Source organism: Chroicocephalus ridibundus, chromosome 8 (assembly GCF_963924245.1).
Source record: "Chroicocephalus ridibundus chromosome 8, bChrRid1.1, whole genome shotgun sequence".
Taxonomy (NCBI): Eukaryota; Metazoa; Chordata; class Aves; order Charadriiformes; family Laridae; genus Chroicocephalus; species Chroicocephalus ridibundus.
Window position 1 is genome coordinate 6,037,318 of NC_086291.1, and position 19,123 is coordinate 6,056,440.

Here is a 19,123-nt window from a genome sequence, read left to right on the forward strand (position 1 = left end):
AAATCATTGTTTAAGAAACAAAAAATCCTTAGGAAAACAGACACTGTCTAATCCTAAGCAACTTTTCAAGAGCTTTGTCTAAAAACTGACTCATTCAACAGTTCTAAACTGTTTTTGGTGACGAAGATTGTTTAGTTTTAGCTTCCTAAGCTATATCCAGGAGACTTCATAATCTTCCAAGGTTTGAAGAATGAGGAGGCTAAGGGAAAACTATGTCATTTACTATCTTGTCCCTCAATATAAAATCAGTCTGCTTTCAGTGAAATGCCATTTGGAGATAATTCAACTTCTTTTCTTGGAGTATTGATATTTGCTGCTTTATAAAGAGATAGGTTCATGTGCGAGCATGACAGAAGAATAAGGAAACTCGATGTAAATCCTGATACTGCAATAGAAATTTTTGCTTTCTTTAATGAGTAATAACTGCTTGTTTAGAAAGGAAGTCTGGTTCATCATCACTTAATTTAGGCCTTTGGTTGCAGTGATGCACACTCAATTTCACAATTCTTGGTCCAGTATGAGAAGAAACCGATTTTAGTATTATTTATTGGCAAACAAAAGTCTTTATACATTTAATTTCTTGATGATAGATATCACTTGAAAATCATAGAAAAGCTTGCATATATAAGCCCAAATATAGTTTGGGTAGTATAGGTATATAGTGTGAGTATAAAGTAAAAATAATAAAAAAGTCATGCATTGAAGAGATCTTGACATGTATATGACACATTTACAAAAGCTTTCTCCCACTTAATGCTTTGGGGAAGAAATTTACCATATGGCTTTAACCTCAAGTCTTACATTCACACTTCTCATTTCTGTAGAAAGCAACCAAAATGTGATGTGTCTGTTTACTTCTGTAACTGAAACAGGATTAGGCAGAGAAGACTAAGCAGAATGATGAGAGGATCAAGATTAGTGAAAACTGGGAAGGCATTTTTTATTTCAGGCAAAAATATATAACACGTACTGTATGCCGTAGAGTAAATCTCTTTCCTGAACCATGCGTTGTTGTAAAGGAGATGCACACCAAAATCAATGTGTAGCAAATGACTGGAAATTATCATATGAGATAAATAATAAATACTTACCTTCACTTTGCCTTTTAAGGTATAGATCACTAGCTCTGAAAAGATCTCTTACATGTGCATCTAAATATTTGCTGTATTTCTTTCAGGCAATCTCTGCATTAGTTCAGCCATTTGGAGTTTGTGCAGAATATCTTAACTCTTCCGTAGTACAGGTAAAATGCCGTTGTTATAAGTTCTTTTTAACAAATAGAAAAGCCTTGAAACATGATTGTAGTAGTTTTCTCAAATTCGGTTGTAGTCCTCTGTGTTAAAGTAGATCTTGGGCAGTCTGGTATCAGAAAGACAACTACATGAAAACCTGTTCTTTTTACCGTAGGAATTTGAAAAACCAGAGGACTGAAAATTAGTTTACAACTGTTTTGGTGTGAAACTGGTGACTAATTCAAAAAGCCTTTAAAAGTCACTTTGCATAAAGTACAAGAATCATTTTGAGCATCCTGAGGGTGATGGATAGAGGGCTCAGGCAATGTTCAGATTCATTTTCTAAGCACGGTGATCTGTAGTCATTTGTCTACATCTGCAACAGTGAGAAGCTTTGCGGCTGCCATTAGTAAGCTTCATCAGTCTAAAGCATGTGGGAAAAGAATCTAGCTTGATGGATGGATTTTGTTTTAAAGTTGAGCTTTGTGACTGAGGTCAAGCACATGGATATGAGAGTTTACACTGGAAAGAAATTGTGATACAGAAAAAAAAATTCACCGTGTCATATTTGTACATGCAAATATACCCCAGGCTTCACACCTACGCTCACTAACAAAAGCTATTGATTTAATAAGTGACTGAAAGTCTTTATTTGAAATGGAGGTAGTTTAGAAGCCACTGGGAGTCAGAGGGGCATATGTATCTAGTAAGGGATGCTTTTTGAACAATCTCTTTTCTTTTTTTAAAAAAAAGCCTGTATTATGGTGGTCTGAAATGGCTTCTTGCTCTCATTGCTTCTTTTTAGGGATGTACATAGCAGGATCGTTTTATGTAAGTTGTAGGTGTTGCTTTACGTCTAAGATAATTGTGAGCTTTCAGCTATGTATTTCACTTCGCTGCAGCCAGATCTTCTGAGTAATGTAATTGATTTCAGGAAACATAAAATGATTGTCATGCCTTTTCTCACATTCTTCAGCCCATGCTGGATCCAATCATTCATAAAATGATTAAATATGTACAGAATGTAGAAGAGAAGGACTTGAAAGACAAGGTAATGTTTTATATATTAAATATTTAGGAAGAATTTACTGTGTGTCTTGGAAATGCTGGCAATGTAGACTTGAACAATAGCTTTATTTTCACTGGCAAAAATCCAGCCTGTTCTGAATGACATAGTACAAAATACATTTACCTAATTCCATTCGATACCCTTTTCAGTAAATATCTGATGTCATGATGGTTTTTAAAATATTTTGCTACTGTTGCTATCGAATATGGTTTTGTTGGTCCCCTTCTGAAGTGTACAGAATGCTCCCTTCTCTAACTGACTTGAAGGTGCTTACTATCCGCAGTCTGTTAAATTCTTCTAACTTGTGTACATACAACAGTTGCATTAGCTGTTTGCTTCTGAGAATTTGGTAAGTGTTAATAAAATGGCCGTGTAACTTGTGACTGCTTCCTGTGTTACCCAGAAGTGTTGACTTTTTACTTAGACTTAAATTGTTAATTGTAAACTGGAAAGTATGCATAGTTTGTGTGACTACAGAGGACCAATTTAGTGTACCAAATCTGTAGCAGGAGAGTCTACTTTAATCAAAAGTTTTGTTGTCTTAGAATTTCTAGTGTACAAGTAATACTTTCAGATGTACGTGGTGCTGCATTTCATAGATTAAACACTCTGTATTGGGTCACTAAACCTATTCTTTGTGAATCACTGAAGCCTTAAACAGAATAGCAACGCTTCTATTTGTCCCTTTTTTTGTGTGTTTTGTTTTAAACAGAGACTAGTCAGTATCCCCGAACTCTTGTCTGGTATCAAACTGCTGTGTATGCGCTTCCAACCTGATTTGGTAACTGCGGTAGATGACTTACGGCTGGACATTCTCTTGCGCATGTTAAAATCTCCTCACTTCAGTGCAAAAATGAATTCCCTCAAAGAAGTAGGTTTGCTTTTCGTGTGTGCGTGTGTGTACATGTGCGTGCGCGTAGGTGCGATGGGTTGTTAGGAAGTCATTGCAACCACAAACTTAAAAAAGAGGTGGTGCAGTATTTCCTGACAAATTATGTTGCCTTAGCAAAAGCTCAGTTTGTAATAAATACCAAAACAAGTTAATATGACAAGAGTTGTTTGTAACATTAGTAGCCACTGCAAGGACCGCGGCCTCCCAAGTAGAAAACAACTAGGCGTAGCTTGAACCTTTTCTAAGAACTGCAATTTCAGATCGATTTATAAGCAATGGTCTATCCATTGAATATTCACTCTGAGATAACCCTGATAATTCAGAGCATCTTATGGGATATCCCTTTTCTTTCCTATCATTGAGAGAAAAGGGGGGAAAAAAACCCAAATGGGACTTAATCGTAGATTGATGTCTCAGTCCAGTTAGATCATTACACTATATAATTGTATTTTTTTTTATTTTGGTTGTACATGGACACTGTAGTAGCACCTAGCAGCTGAAGTTTATGGACCAGGGCTCTTTATGCTAGAATTCTATATCTAAGTAGAAGAAAACAGTTTATTTGTCATGGGAGTTGTGTTTCAAATATAGAGTTGTTCATTCATCTCTTCCTTCCAGAACTTGTACAATTCAATGTCCCAAAAAAAGGCATTTTTTTAGTATGCAGACATCGTAAGGTGTTTTAGAGTCCCTCTTTTGTGCTTTCTGCTTCTTTTATTTATGGGAAAATTGAGGTGTTAAACCTCATTGTTGTTTGGTTCTTAACCATAAATGCCATGTGTCCTTGGTGAAGTTATAAAAGTGTGACTTTTGAAGGCCTTAGCAGAAATGTACTCTTCCTCCCTAGAGTGAGGAGCCTGTATCAGTTCCGTATTGGATAAAAAATAGGACACTGATTTGAGTGTAACAAGCAGAAGCCTGAGATAACCTACTTCTGGTATATATGTAGAAATATACCTGGCAGCACAGGCCAGCTTTTTTGTGTCACAGTGGGAATAAGAATCTACTGCATCAGCAACTGATGACAGGGAGGTGTTTCTGGTTAGAAATTTGCCTTTAAACAGCTTGTTAAAAAAACAAAAACAAACAAAAACCAAAAGCCCACCAAACAAACAAAAAAAACCCAAACCACCAAAACAACAACAACAAAAACCCCAAACGCCACCTGTGCTCAGAATAATTCAGGATTCGCACTTAAACTTCACAGTAAGCCTTTTGAATAGATTTCATTGTGTGCGTGTATAATGCATGTGGGAATCATTGTTAGAATTTCACATTTTGCAATTTCTAGGTAACAAAATTAATAGAAGACAGCACTGTATCCAAGTCGGTGAAGAATGCAATAGATACAGACAGGTTACTAAATTGGCTAGTAGAAAATTCTGTCCTGTCAATTGCTCTAGAAGGTAAGCACTTTCACGAAAACTTTTGTCATGCGCTTTGAATGTCTTTAAGTTAAAAATTTTGTCTGTCCTTTTCAATACGTTTTAATGGAACGTTATTATAAAGGAGTTCAAGGTTTTTATTGTCTTCAAAATAGAGTAAGAAAAACCCGCAAATTCTGCTGCTGTCATCTAGTCCTCTATTTGACACCTGTGCAGATGTCTTCTGCTGTACCGGGGATTTTTACTCTCAGTTTATCTTTGTATATTCTTAGCCGCTAGAGAAGAGAGAAAAGAGATCTTGGGTTTTTTCCCAAGTAGTAAGACCCTATAGGTGTGAACTGCTATCAGATGTATGAAGTGAAACAAAATAAAATTGTCAGGAGCCTTTTCTTTTTCTTTGAACTGCTAGATTTGTCTGTAACACTAAAGAAAGAATTTTCAAATGGAGTTAACTGTTCTTACTCCTTTTAAGAGAGCTTGTTCATTCTTACGCGTTTAATGTATCTGATAATGTTTTAAATATATTAATTTAGTTGCCTTTGTTTCATAGGTAATATAGACCAAGCGCAATACTGTGATCGTATAAAGGGAATTATTGAACTGCTGGGCAGTAAATTATCCTTAGACGAGCTCACTAAAATTTGGAGAATTCAGGTAAGCAACCAGGACTAGGCAGGTGCTTTTAGACTGTCTTACAAAAGCAGACATTCTAGTGGTGGGATTTTTCAGTTTATAATATAGGCATCTCTTTATTGCAAAGTGGAGGTGTTGAGGTTTTAACGGTATAATTAATGCGAAGGCATTCTACTACTTCTTCCTTTACCGTTTAAAATCAAGTGTTCTGGCAATTTCTTGTAACACAGCTGTTAAATCTTATGATGCAGTTCAGTTGTTTGCAATAAGTGTTAAGGGGCTGCAAAAATATTTTACTTGGAATAAGAAGTTGTCAGCCTGAAATAGGTAATAGAGTGTTTGTCTAGACCAAAGACCATGCCTAAGGATATTAATTTTCATGGCTGAAGGTAGAAATTTGAATGCAGCTCACAGTGTGACTTTAAAGAGAGTGAGCTCAAATTGTATGAATTCCCATTTAACTTCCGGTACATACATATAATTGAATGACAAGTCATCTTTTCACATTCACTTTATGTATATTCAGCGTATTGCTGTGTAGGAAAGGTTTGACTGCCTAATGCAAATGACATGTGGAAATTTTGACCAGAAACATAATCTTCCACTGCAGGAAATCATTTTCTTCTCTGTCCAAATGTTGAAATTTTAGACTAAACTCATTGGACGCTGTCGGCTCTGCAGTATGTGCAGGCATGGTAGCAAGTCTTGCGTGTTTAGTAGAGCTGAAGTATGATTCTAGCTTGCTCACTTTTATTCTTTAATAAAATGCAGTATGTCCTCCCGTCTTCTGGCTGCTGTTACCATGGTGCTCCCATCAGTGTGGGAGGAGATTTTGTATTGCTCACTTCTGAGTAAAGCCTTAAAGAGTGTCAGAGATGGAGCACCACACGTGAACTTCACCAAGCAGTACAAGTGTTGATGTTTGTGTTGCTGGCACCACACCTTACAGTGCTATGGGCCGTTGCAGCATCCTCAAGCTGCCGTAATAACAGCAGACTAACTTGTTCTTCCCTGCTTTAGAATAACTTCCAAAGACCTCCCTGCCAGTAAAATGAAAAGCAGAGACAGTTATTCTTACCTCGTGTTTCTAACATGTCAAAGGCTGATATTCTTTCTCATTAGTACGAATAGTAGGATAATGCTTAGGTAAAAGTTATTCTTTATCCTATTTGGGATAAAGACCTACCTTCATGTGTTGTCCTTCCTCTTTTCAGTCAGGACAATCCTCCACTGTGATTGAAAACATACATACCATTATTGCTGCAGCTGCTGTGAAGTTTAGCTCAGATCAACTCAATCATTTATTTGTCCTAATCCAAAAGGTAAGTTTTCACATGAATTTACGTTCCTTAGGAAGAGAATTGATGAGATGTACTTGTGCATTCAGCCTACCAAAAGGCAAATGCCTTGAATACGTTTGTTTTCTCTATAAAAATATAAATATAAAATTGGCTGTAAAATAACACTTTTAATACTGGAGTGGTGGGGTTTGTTTTTGTTTTGTTTTTTTTTTTTTTTGTTAATCCAAAAGCCTGATCAGCTACTGGTTCTCCTAATTGACTTAGATTTTAAGTACATTATATAGGCAGTGCAAAGGTGCTTTAAAGTGAGATTTTTATTATTCTATTTAATCTCTTCTAGTTTATATTTGAAAAAGAGTTGAGCAAATTAGCACTGTTAACTCCAGTAACAAAAATAAGGAAGTATGGATTGTGAAAACATACTTGTTTGTATTTTGATTTTCCTGCAGTAAAACAATTGTAGGTTGTATTTTTGTGTACACTTGAGACTTAACAGACTGACAGCGCTTGCTGCTGTAATAGTGAATGTTATTTCTTTGCCACGCAGAGCTGGGAGACAGAGAGCGATAGAGTGCGGCAGAAGCTGTTGAGCTTGATAGGGCGCATTGGTCGAGAAGCACGAGTGGAGACAACCACTGGGAAGGCATGTGAATGCAAAATAAAATCTTTTTTTTTTTTTCTTGTTGCTTTCTTAAACGTAGAGTTGCTCGTCTCTGTACTTCCTAGGTCCTAACTAATCTTGCACTACTTTGTCTAGGTGCTGGAGGTACTTTGGGAGCTGGCTCATCTTCCAACATTACCATGTAGTCTTATTCAGCAGGCCTTGGAGGAACATCTGACAATCCTCAGTGATGCCTATGCAGTGAAAGAGGCAATCAAAAGAAGCTACATAATCAAATGCATAGAGGATATTAAGAGGGTTGGTTTACTATTTTATCTTCTCCAAAATAAACTGTTATCTAGCCTTGTTGTTGCCCTTTCTTTCAAGATGCACAAATTGTGTGTCCCATCTGTAAGTTCTTACCTTGGGGAGTCCATGAGAGGGGTAGGCTTTGTGTGAGCCATTTGTTGACCATGAGACTCATAGTAAGTCTCTTGCCTTTGTTTTAAGCAAATTTTCAGCACAAGGAGTGATCAGTTTATGGGAAACTACCAGGATGGGCCCAAGGTTAGAATTTGCAAATGGAACCACTATAAAGGTATGTCAGTGTTTTAACTGTCCCTTTCATGTGAAAGCCTAGATTAGTTTTCTTTGAGTTAAGCATGTGTTCTGGCATGGCCGTTAAGTCTCAAAATGCAAATTGATATTGTGGTAGTTTTGTATTTCAATAAAATATTTAAACCCTTGTAATCTAACATGAAGAAGCCATTCCTGCAGCTGCCTGTGCTAAGGTGTTTCCTGGCAGCAGCAGAGATGTGCATGGCGTAAAGGACTGCATATGCTCTATCCCGCACTGTTCACGTAGCGGGCAGTTTTTCTTGAGGTCTGCAGGAATGCTCCTGTTTTCTTTTTTTCAGTCTGAAGTATACCCGTAGATAAAGGAAAAGGCTTGTACTTTTTTCATTCATCTATTTCATGGTAAATTAAGTTTTGTCTGTGTGCAGCACCTGTTGAGGATTTTAATTGTTTAGGAGGCATAGTGTGTTGGTGCTTGATAGTGATCACACTTTTTGTGTGTGTGTGTGTGTGTTTATGAATACGGATTTCAAACTTTGTGTTCTCAACCTCTGTAAAACTTGCAGTCTTTTCTTTTGGATCTTCTACCATCCTTTCCTTTTCTTGCATTCTTTTTAATTACGTTCTGGCAAGGGCCTTAGCAGAGGTGCTGCAGTGGGGAATACTAAAGGAAAGCTGTCATTGTAGGCTGGAGGGGATTGGGGTAACCATACAGCAGGTGTTTTAAAAATACATCATTTTCTTATTTCCCTTCATTGGGGGAAATGAAGACGTAAACTGGGAGGGAATGTAATATCAAGGCAGTATTCTCAAATGCATGAGGGAGTCTTCAGTAGGGAGCTCTCTGTTACGGGCAGGTTACTTTAATCTCTCTAAGTGTGTAGGTGGTATTGGTTGTTGTCAGTATTTAAACCAGACATCACTTCTCTGAACAAGCAACCTCAGTACTGGTTTGTGTGGTCAAACTTTACAGAAAATGAAGCCTCCCAGAAAAGTGATGAGCAGTTCTAACAATGAGGTAGGAGGGTTATTCTTTGTAGGTTCTCTTTCAAAATGCAGCTTAAGTATCCTTTGCTTCCTATCAGAGGGCTCCTTGCAGCACCAATCAGAAATTTCTTCTTACCTCTTAACCCTCATAGTATTTCAGGTTCATTCTTCTATTATTCTTGCTTTAGCAATAAGTAACATCATTTGACTGGATTTGCCCTTTGATGACCTAACAGGCCTGCTTATCTCCTGTAATTGAGGACGGTGGTGGTTATCATCTCTCCCTGGTGCAACTGAGTTCTTTTTGTCTACTTAATTTGCATGTTCTCTAGCAGGGAGGTGGTACTTTGGGCTTAATGATTAAGGATAGCAAAATGGCATATGTGTGTGTCAAAGGACTTCTAGTAGAAAGCCAAGAAGGGCACCTTGAGTGTATTTGGAAAGGGACCAGGAACAAGTAACTGAAGCCTTCACAGCTAGTAGCTGTTGTTTTCGAACAGCAGCGTTAATAGAAATCATTAGGCTTCTAGAAGTCTAAGAGGAAAGTTAATCTGTTGTTGAGCGTGTACGCCTGTGTAATTGTTTTTACCTTTCCTTTTTTACCTTACTTTTTTACTACTAGTCATCCCAGCACAATAATCCTCAATTTGTGTGGGTGGTGCCAGCACTACGTCAGCTCCATGAAATCACACGTTCGTTTATTAAGCAAACTTACCAAAAGCAAGACAAGGTAAGATTATATGTTGAGATGATTTTTGAAGTCCTTGTTACGTCTGCTTGGCTCTGCTTCTGTAGAACATGGAAGTTTGCATTTAGAAGTGAAAAGGGAAAAAAAACTCAAAAATACTTTGACAAGTAGAGTTTAGTGATGTAGCATAAACAAACCGTTCAGGTAGATCTGCTGTGTTGTGTGCTGTCCATTTGCATGTGCATGTATATATATGTATAAGTCTGTTTCCTGCGTCAGGAATAATTTGTTCTATTCTGAGCTTTTTGTAGAATAATTAACAGGCATGAGTCTGGTTAGAAATGAACAATGGCTAATGTTTAAACCAGCTGCTTTGTAATTCAGTTGACATTGATTCTTGGAAAACAGACTAAAATACCAGCAAGTCACATGTGTTATACAGTGGCTGAGTGGAGGTGTGGAACTTGGCTTGCAATCTGCAGCGTGTGTATTTCAGCACATGCTGAAAACACTAATGTCAGGGGGCTTTGGATGCCTGGAAGAGGGCGAGATGAGTCTTGGCGGGGGGGGTGGTGATGTTACTCCTTTTGATAAGAAACACGTCTGTAGAGGAGCAGACTGCTGTGTGCACGTGCCTGTTTAGGTATTTTCTTAAAAACCTCTTTCCTCAATGTTTTGTTCTGGTTTTTTTTTTTGCCAAGAGCATTATTCAAGATTTAAAGAAAAACTTTGAAATAGTGAAGCTGGTGACAGGAAGCTTAATATCATGCCACCGTTTGGCTGCATCGGTAGCAGGTCCAGGAGGGCTTGTCGGAGCAACACTAGTGGACGGCCGATACACTTACCGGGAGGTACTGAAACCTGAATTTCCTACTACCCTGGGTTTTTGAAAACATGGTGTAGTGTATCACTGACCGAGTTGCGTAAGATTAAGTGATGTTTCATTTTTGGAATTCACTGGTATGTATATTCTCTCTGGTGAATAATTACACTAGTTTTTGTTTATAGTTCTGGCACTTCTGTATTACGGCATGTTGTAGCCTTGTTACTGTATCATAGAGCAAGGGTGGGCAAGCATGACAATCTACAAGTTTCTTAGCAAAGTCTTTAATTGCTCGAGAGCTAGATATTCGCACCCCAGGACCTCCGTTCTCCAAGCTTACGCAGCTTCCAGCTTCTCCGCCAGCTTCAGTTCAACTACGCTTGTAGAGCCCATACCTTTGAATTTGGTGTGAAGGTTTTGATAATTATTTTTTCCACAGTCGCTGTGACTTAGTAACTAGTGTCAAATAATATAAATATCAGGAAAGTAATAGCAAATCCAAGGGGACTTCAATGTTCCGTTTTAGAAAGGTAATTAAAAAGAAATAATGTTAAAAAATTGTGTAAAATAGAAATAAAATCTCGCTGCAGAAACAACTTCAGTTTTCCAGGCTTTGCAAAGCGTACTGTTACTTAACAACTAAGTTTGCAAAAAATAAAGAATGCTCAGAGTTCTTGTTGCAGAAAGAAAAGTCTTAAGCTTGAGTTTTTGTTTTCTCTTTCTCAGTATTTGGAGGCACATCTAAAATTTTTGGCATTTTTTCTGCAAGAAGCCACCCTTTATTTGGGCTGGAATCGTGCCCGGGAGATCTGGGAATGCCTTGTAACTGGCCAGGATGTTTGTGAGTTAGATCGAGAGGTAAGAAAAACTTGTAAAGTTGGTGTCTGTGGTTGCGGAATGAATCTTAATGGATCATAAATAGCACGTGTATTTGTTGAGACATGTGAAACTTAAGTAGCAAACACAAACGAGTAACACTTTTTAACATTAAATTTGACTGAAGGAGGGATTTTGGCCAGGAGACTAGTTGCAGGTGTATGGATGCTGGTTTGAAAAGGGGTACGTGAAGGTTTGCAGTGTCATAAAAGAGACAGTCAGCATTATCTGGGTGAAAGATGACTATGAAGTCCTCTAATGCTGCGATACAGCCTGTATAATGTGTGAGGTTACTGGGAGATTAGATTTTGAACCTCTTCCTGTAGATAAAACTTCCGTAAGATGAGTTACTGGAGTATTTGACGTAGTTTGCCAGTGCTGCATAAAACTAAGATATTTGCCGTGACAACAGAGTAAAAATATATCTGCCTTTCATTCACAGATGTGCTTTGAGTGGTTCACAAAAGGACAGCATGATCTAGAGAGTGATGTACAGCAACAGCTCTTCAAAGAGAAAATTCTTAAACTAGAGTCATATGAAATTACTATGAATGGTAAGAAAATGGCTTTGGTCAACAGATTTGTTTTTTAAATATATACCAGAATTTTGCTTCCTAAGCCTTCAAATTAAATATGCAAACAGTTCTGTAAGTCAATATTATAAACAGCTCACTTTGAGTTTTAGTGGTTGTAGAGGGAAAAGGTTTTCTCCTGTATTTGATATCTTCATTTTTTTCAGAAAAGCAGAGAAACTTAGCCTGACCTGAATAAAAAGCTTGCACCTTTTTTCACTTTCAGGTTTTAGTTTATTTAAGACTTTCTTCGAAAATGTGAACCTGTGTGACCATCGACTGAAGAGGCAGGGAACTCAGCTGGTGAGTGTTCTGGCAAGTTCATTCTCGTGTGCTACCTGTGGCCTCTTGGGGATGGGAGGAGGTGAGACAAGGATTCTTTAGCAGCTGTTTGACACGGTCATGTTTGTATTAACATGCAGATCGTCCTTCTAGCATTAACACTGTTCAATTCTGAAGCTCCAACACCAGAATTACGACAGTTAAAATTCAGCAATTGGTAGCTGGCAGCTGGTGTATGTAACTTCTAAAACTTTGCAGGAGGAATGAGTGGACTACTTTTTACTTAATGATAATGAATTCTAGTGTGCATTTCTTCCTTTTCCCTATCAGGGAAATATTCCTTATTTATATTTATTTTTATTTTTATTTACAAGAGATTTAGGCTTATCATATGCAAATTCTAACCTACAATAATTTTTAACTCTATGATCCTTCAATGTTTTTGTTAAATGAAAGGTTATATGTTAAGTAGTTTTACATAGGCATTTTAGATCTTTATCACAGAGAGTTAACTTACTTCAAACGGATAGTTTTTTGCCAAGTATCGTAGTAAGTTTTGCGACGGCTTATTATGTGGTTAATTACCATGTTGACCTTTGTGAACCAAATTCCATTCCCAATTAAATTTCTCGGTGCTTTTGAAGTTTTTCCTTTTTCAGTTGGCTTGACTGAGAGTGTTCTTTGGAACTCGTTTACCCACCTGTAAACGAATCTTTTTTTTTCTTGTATAAATATACAAATCCGCAGCTACTGATTGCACTTTGCCCTGTGCCAAAGCTTGGCAGCGTGTTGGAAAAGAAAGTTTACAAGATTCAGTCAAAAGATGCTTTTCCAGCAGATGGAAGACTTTTGTTCCCGAGGTTCAACTCGCTATTGTGTAAGAAATCCAGTCATGTTTTACTGTTGTTCTTTCTTGCATAGAGTGTAGAAAAACTGGAATTAATAGGAATGGATTTCATTTGGAAGATTGCAATGGAGTCACCTGATGAAGAAATTGCCAATGAAGCTATTCAATTGATAATAAACTACAGCTATATTAATCTAACTCCTAGATTGAAAAAGGTGGGTATATATTTGTACATGAAAGCGCTTTGGCATGCATAGAGCCTTGATACTCTGCATGTTAAAATGTGTAATTTGTTGAGTTCTGTCAGTTTGAGTAATTCCCATGATTTTGGTTTAAGTTGTAATTCATTTGTACATTTTATCTTTAGGATTCTGTGTCACTGCACAAGAAATTCATTGCTGATTGCTACACACGATTAGAGGTAAAGGACAATTTTTAATTGTTCTTGTACCTACATCCTTTTTCAGTTTTGTATCTTAGAATTAGGATGATATTACTACGATAATTCTATTTAAAGAAAAAATTTCTTTCCACAAATATTTCTTGTTCACCAGGACATACTAATAGACCGTGTAAACCAGCACTTTTACTCTGCTTTGTATTTTAGGCAGCCAGCTCTGCACTCGGTGGTCCAACGTTAACACATGCTGTTACAAGAGCTACAAAAATGCTTACAGCAACTGCTATGCCTACGGTAGCAACATCAGTTCAGTCTCCTTACAGGTAGGCCTGCCTTTAAAAGAATAAATATGACAGTAAACGTTTTCTCCCAGCTGCTTCCCACATGATTTTGAGTGCTTATTAAAATTCGTAGTATTGGTAGTTGTATATTCTGGTGGTTTCTCAATTGAATATTCCAATTACAATGCAATTTGAGTTCCAAACAGACTTTGAAAAACCTGTCTTTTAAAAAACAAACAAACAAAAACAACCAACACCCACCCTCCAACCCCCCCAAAACCATGCAAACAAACAAAAAAAAACCACCCACAAAGAAAACCGCAATTAACAGCCTATTAATCATGTAATATTTCTGGGGCAGCAGGGTTTGGGTTTGGTTTTTTGGGTTTTTTCAATTGAGAGAGAAAAGGATGGTTTTTCATCCTCTAGCTTAACTTGCTCATACCTGAACGTGTGTAGCTTAAGTATTTGAGTGCAGGGTGGGACCTTTAGAAACATGAAGCTTCTTCTGAAGCTGGCTACACCTCAAGCAGCATTACGCAAGCTTCTTGGCCTGTTTTCCCAGTTAATTTCAACTGAATTAACTCCAAGTTTAAGGAGTTATTTTTGAAGGCAGCTAATGCATGGTAGTTACCCATGGGCGCTGAAAATTAATCTCTGAGACAAGTTACTTTTGTTTTCAATGTTTATCTCTAGGTCAACTAAACTTGTCATAATTGAGAGACTGCTGCTGTTGGCAGAGCGTTACGTGATAACAATAGAGGTAAGATATGTAACTTTTTACTAGGCAAGGTTAAGGACACAACTTCCAGTATTATTAAAAACAGTACAAGTTATTTAAACCCACGCAATTCTAGCAACTTGGTTACATACCATCACAGAAATGTCTTTGTTTTCAAGGGTGGTATTTACTGACATCATTCTCTTCCTGTAGGACCTTTACTCTGTTCCCCGAACTATTCTACCTCATGGTGCTTCTTTCCATGGACATCTTTTAACACTGAATGTTACGTACGAGTCTACCAAAGATACCTTCACCATAGAGGTATGTGTGTCATGTGGTGTTGATCATGTAGGTACTCTTGGGTTTTCCGATGCCTGGACTGAACAGAGTTAGCTGGTCTTAGGGACTCCAGTCAACTTGAAAACTCTATTTGAAAATATTAAAAGTGTGTATAAGGCTACTGTAATGGAAGTGTCTGTAGAGTAAATGTATTTTGATCATCATTCCAGGGTGAGGAAAAAGAAGTTGTTTGCTTATTGTCAGTGATGGAGCATTTCTACTGCTGTCCTATACTGTCAGTCTCTTTTGTGGACAATACCTTTACCACTCTATGCAGAGGAGCAGGAAGACTTTAATTTTTCTTTTTTTCTCTTGGAATTTACTGCTTGAGCAGACTTACTGAACCAGTGTCGTTTAATTTTTACAGGCTCATAGCAATGAAACTGTAGGGAGCGTCAGGTGGAAGATAGCAAAAATGTTGAATTCGCCTGTGGATAATATACAGATATTTGCCAATGACAGCCTGGTATGTTAGCTACAAAGAATTCTAATTCTTTATGAAATTGAATCTCTCTTACACAACTAAATGACAAATATTTTCTTGCAGCTAACTGTAAACAAAGACCAGAAACTACTCCACCAACTGGGCTTTTCTGATGAACAAGTGCTTACAGTAAAAACATCAGGAAGTGGGACTCCATCAGGGAGCTCTGCAGATTCCTCAACCAGTTCCAGCAACAGTGGCAGTGTATTTAGTTCGTCCTATGCAATGGAACAGGTACAGCATAATAGCCTGAAACCTTCCCTCGGATTTTTCCTGCAGGGCTGATAACTGGGGAGACACAGCTGGGATGGAAGAGGTACAATAAGATGAGACAGAAGCTGCTCACATCAGCTTGAGCATCCAGTCTTTAGTCTGGTTTTGCTTTCAGAGTGCAATTGAAACAAAGCATTTAAATACACAATTGCCTTATGTGTGCAGATTGGACTTTATAGCCTGTGTTCTGTCACCTGTTGTAGCCTGCTTGGTGTTTATTAATCTCTACAGGGTCTCTTAGACAAACAAGACCCGTATGATTTAATTTTGAGATGGTATATTTGTCAGGGGGGAAGATTTCCACTATTAATAAAGCCGCAGTATGAAAATAAACTAAGAAGCATCAACTAGCATGTTCAGAACACTCCTGATCTGCTTTATATGTCAACCCTAACTAATAGTTGGCTTCAGAAATTGATTGTTAAAAGGGAAATGGGGTAATGTAAAAATTCAAATGTTGTCTTAGTCTAGAAAGTAGCTGGGATTTCTACGGGATGGGTTGGCATGTGGGTCAGCTGCTTCAGCGAATAGCTCTCTTAAATAACTTAAAATGGGGAGGGGAGAAAAAAGACCTTTGTATTTCTCCTTAATTCTCAGGAGAAATCCCTCCCTGGAGTAGTCATGGCTCTCGTGTGTAATGTGTTTGATATGCTTTACCAGCTCGCCAATCTAGAGGAGCCAAGGTAAGCAAACTAAACGGCTATTAAATATTGAAGAAATACTCTCACTGTAAAGTTTGGATGGGTGCTTATTTCGCAGTGTGTAGGCATCCACCAGGCCACAGCGTGGCTGAGCCCTATTTTGCAGAAGTAACTTGTGGTAACTTTTCAGGATAACACTGCGAGTGAGGAAACTTCTGCTCTTGATTCCCACTGACCCAGCCATTCAGGAGGCTCTTGATCAGCTTGATTCCCTGGGAAGGAAGGTATGGATTAAAAAATAACTCATCTTGGTGAGTTTAACAAAAAGGATTTTCCTACCAGGTTTCTTTAATTCCCTGTCAGATTATAATCTGTGAAGGGTTTGAAACTCTACTGCAAAGTATATTGACTTAATTTCCAAGCAGGTGGAGGTGAGAGGATTATTACGGGGATTATATGAAATGTATTGCCACTTACAACAAAATGTGGTAGTCTCAAAACATTTCTTCTGTTGTTTACTCCTCCTAGAAAACACTGCTATCAGAATCAAGTTCTCAGTCTTCAAAATCACCATCCTTGTCTTCAAAACACCAACATCAGCCCAGTGCTAGTTCAATACTAGAAAGCCTTTTCAGATCTTTCGCTCCAGGCATGTCCACCTTCAGAGTGCTCTACAATTTAGAGGTAGGACAAGAAATTTACTTCTTTCTACTTGTGTTTCTGAGCGTTAAGGTTTAAGTAATTCTGAGTTTCTTGGGCAGGATTCTACTGTGACAGGGTCATTCTGCAAAACGCAAATGTCGTGTCATAGTCGGCTTTTATGTATGTGAAAAATTCTACATGGAATGAAAGGGGTAAAAAGTTTCCCTTTAGAGACTTCACTGTGAAGCCAGGCCCCTCATTTTGTGATTTGCAAGGTGGAAAGAGTGTTCTGAAGTTAATGGAGAGGAGCAAAGAAACATCACAGTCCTTCCTGTTTAGGTAAAATTCCTGCTTGTGTCTCCAGAAACTCTGAGTATGTGATTTTTAGTATACTTAAAAAAAAAAGTTAGCTCTTTTAAAAAATTATGGGAGCTGTGTAGATTGGTTGGGTTTTCTCAATTCAATTTGAAAGAAAGAATGCTAACTTCCCTTCTATAGAAGTCTACCATGCTCTGTCTGTAGAGGCTAAGGAGGAATATTTTTGAGAAGCATTCAACTGTGAAGAATTTTCACTATCCAGATGTGCAGGGCTTTTACCCAGAAGCTTCTGGCCTGTTTTAGCTGTGCATGCAAAGTGAGTGGAAAACATAAAATTTTTTTACCCCAGAGTTTTCTCTCGAGTGAGTTCTTTAGCCAAAACCCTGGATTGGACTCTGTAAAAAGGTTCTTTCCAAGTGTTTGGTGCATGGATTTTAAAGAGTGTGAGAGGGTTCAGCTGGTGTCGTTAGGACACCGTAATCTACACAATTTAGGAAGCTGGACAGTTTCTGGTCTGACTCACAGGTCCCACTGTTTATAAGGAGTCATTACAAATATGGTTTGAACAACTCGAAGCTGGAGGACCAGTGGCCAACAGCTTCAAAAACAGCGGGCAAAGTTATTCTCTTTCATTCCCGGTGCGTGCTAAGATTACTGTAGGAATTTTCTTGTTGCTTTCCTTTGGGTTTCTGCAGGCTAACGTTAGCTTTTCGTCTTCCTACACTGTCATCACACTGCAGTGTTAGGATTCCCCCCTTTTCTGTACAGCTGGAGTGAAGGATATTGGATGATGTCTTTGAAACATGTCGACAAGTTCTACAACTGAAAGCAAATGCATATCACAGTGAGGGTATCTTGTTGAACTGGCAGGTTATATTACAGTATGACGAGACAGTTATCTGCTGCTTCTAATCCAGAGAAAATAATAAAAGCAAGTAGTAAATTGCTTGCTTTTCTGGCAAGGGATAAGAAGTAATAAATTGGATTAGATGTGTAGATTACATGAGTGGACTTGCCCTTCAAGTCTGGTCAGCCAATTGGAAGATGATTTCTGCCAGGGAGAGGATTATGTGCTTTTTTTTATCCCCTCAAGTGGTGATCTGTTGAAAATATGAGAACCAGTCTGAAGTGCTTTCCCAAAAAAATGTGCACAGGAAATTTGCAGAGCGTATGAAAGAGATGAAAATTAAATGTTGCAGATGTTCAGGGTTATATCATGCAGTGTTGTGATAAGATTTCAGGCCGGGAACTCTGTAAACCATTCTTCTGACCTGTGAACCTGGAAAAGATATTTTGTTTTCCCACATACAGTATTGTTGGCTGTACGTGCCAAAGAGACTTTTCAAGCAAGTAAATAACTTCTGGGGGTTTTCTGGGGTTTTGGAAGGGGCTGGGGTTCTTTTGTTTGAGTGTTGTTTTTTTTTTCTTTATGTAAAGTGAAGTGAAATTGATTATAAATGTACATGAGATCCGACCCACAGAAACCACAGACTTCCTTATGGCCATGTTTCTGAGCGTAATTGCATTCTGTGAAGTTTAGTGCTGACTTAAAACAGGAGGGATGACACAGTGATGATGTTCATAACCGGGACCATCTTTTCCAAAACAAAAAAAAAAAAAAAAAAAAAAAACAGTAATAGCAATAGGGTTATGCTTCAGAAGCCATGAATCAATAAGTAAGCCATCTGTAGGGTGTTTTATGGGATACCATCAACTGAAAATCTAGAAAGGAGAAGGATTTGAGCTCTTAAGGAGCATCAACTGAGCCTGAAGACAACATTTCATGTGCTAGGGTATGTACTTTATCCTTTCCCTTAACCAGTAAACTGCCATGAGAAAAGAACGCCCTTCGCTACAGAATAAATATCTGTAATAGCTGTTATTGTCCTGAATGTTTTTAATGTGATTTCTTTTTACTGACTACAGCTTCACATAAGTGTATTGTTAATTGCTTCATTTGTAATTGATTTTTTTTCTCTATTATACTTTTAACCTTCAGCAGATGAAGAATACTAAGTGAGGATGTTTATGCGTGCTTATTCATTCATTTATTATAGGTACTGAGCTCCAAGCTGATGCCAACTGCAGACGATGAAATGGCAAGAAACTGTGCCAAGTCTTTCTGTGAAAACTTCCTCAGAGCAGGAGGTTTGAGGTTAGATTTCAAAATCTTGACTCAATTTATAACACTTCATTTAGTTAGCAGTTTTGTGTGGTTTCTGATTTCCACACTGTAGCACACAAGTACACCTGTCAG

At 37.9% G+C, this 19,123-nt stretch overlaps 1 protein-coding gene across 2 annotated transcripts in view; it reads left to right on the forward strand.

The window, feature by feature from the left end:
* Positions 1-19,123, forward strand: part of USP24 (ubiquitin specific peptidase 24) — a 66,025-nt gene that overhangs the window by 18,285 nt on the left and 28,617 nt on the right. Inside the window, exons 8-32 of one of the 2 annotated variants that reach the window (XM_063345253.1) lie at positions 1,178-1,243; positions 2,209-2,283; positions 3,014-3,172; positions 4,485-4,599; positions 5,129-5,232; positions 6,426-6,533; positions 7,060-7,155; positions 7,270-7,431; positions 8,663-8,707; positions 9,299-9,406; positions 10,066-10,215; positions 10,914-11,045; positions 11,506-11,617; positions 11,862-11,938; positions 12,839-12,979; positions 13,132-13,185; positions 13,372-13,487; positions 14,142-14,208; positions 14,380-14,490; positions 14,876-14,974; positions 15,056-15,226; positions 15,863-15,948; positions 16,097-16,190; positions 16,435-16,590; positions 18,924-19,021. In XM_063345253.1, coding sequence (XP_063201323.1) covers positions 1,178-1,243; positions 2,209-2,283; positions 3,014-3,172; positions 4,485-4,599; positions 5,129-5,232; positions 6,426-6,533; positions 7,060-7,155; positions 7,270-7,431; positions 8,663-8,707; positions 9,299-9,406; positions 10,066-10,215; positions 10,914-11,045; positions 11,506-11,617; positions 11,862-11,938; positions 12,839-12,979; positions 13,132-13,185; positions 13,372-13,487; positions 14,142-14,208; positions 14,380-14,490; positions 14,876-14,974; positions 15,056-15,226; positions 15,863-15,948; positions 16,097-16,190; positions 16,435-16,590; positions 18,924-19,021 — 2,702 coding nt within the window. The remainder of the gene's footprint in view (positions 1-1,177; positions 1,244-2,208; positions 2,284-3,013; positions 3,173-4,484; positions 4,600-5,128; positions 5,233-6,425; positions 6,534-7,059; positions 7,156-7,269; positions 7,432-8,662; positions 8,708-9,298; positions 9,407-10,065; positions 10,216-10,913; positions 11,046-11,505; positions 11,618-11,861; positions 11,939-12,838; positions 12,980-13,131; positions 13,186-13,371; positions 13,488-14,141; positions 14,209-14,379; positions 14,491-14,875; positions 14,975-15,055; positions 15,227-15,862; positions 15,949-16,096; positions 16,191-16,434; positions 16,591-18,923; positions 19,022-19,123) is intronic. The other variant, XM_063345254.1, reaches the window with a different exon arrangement.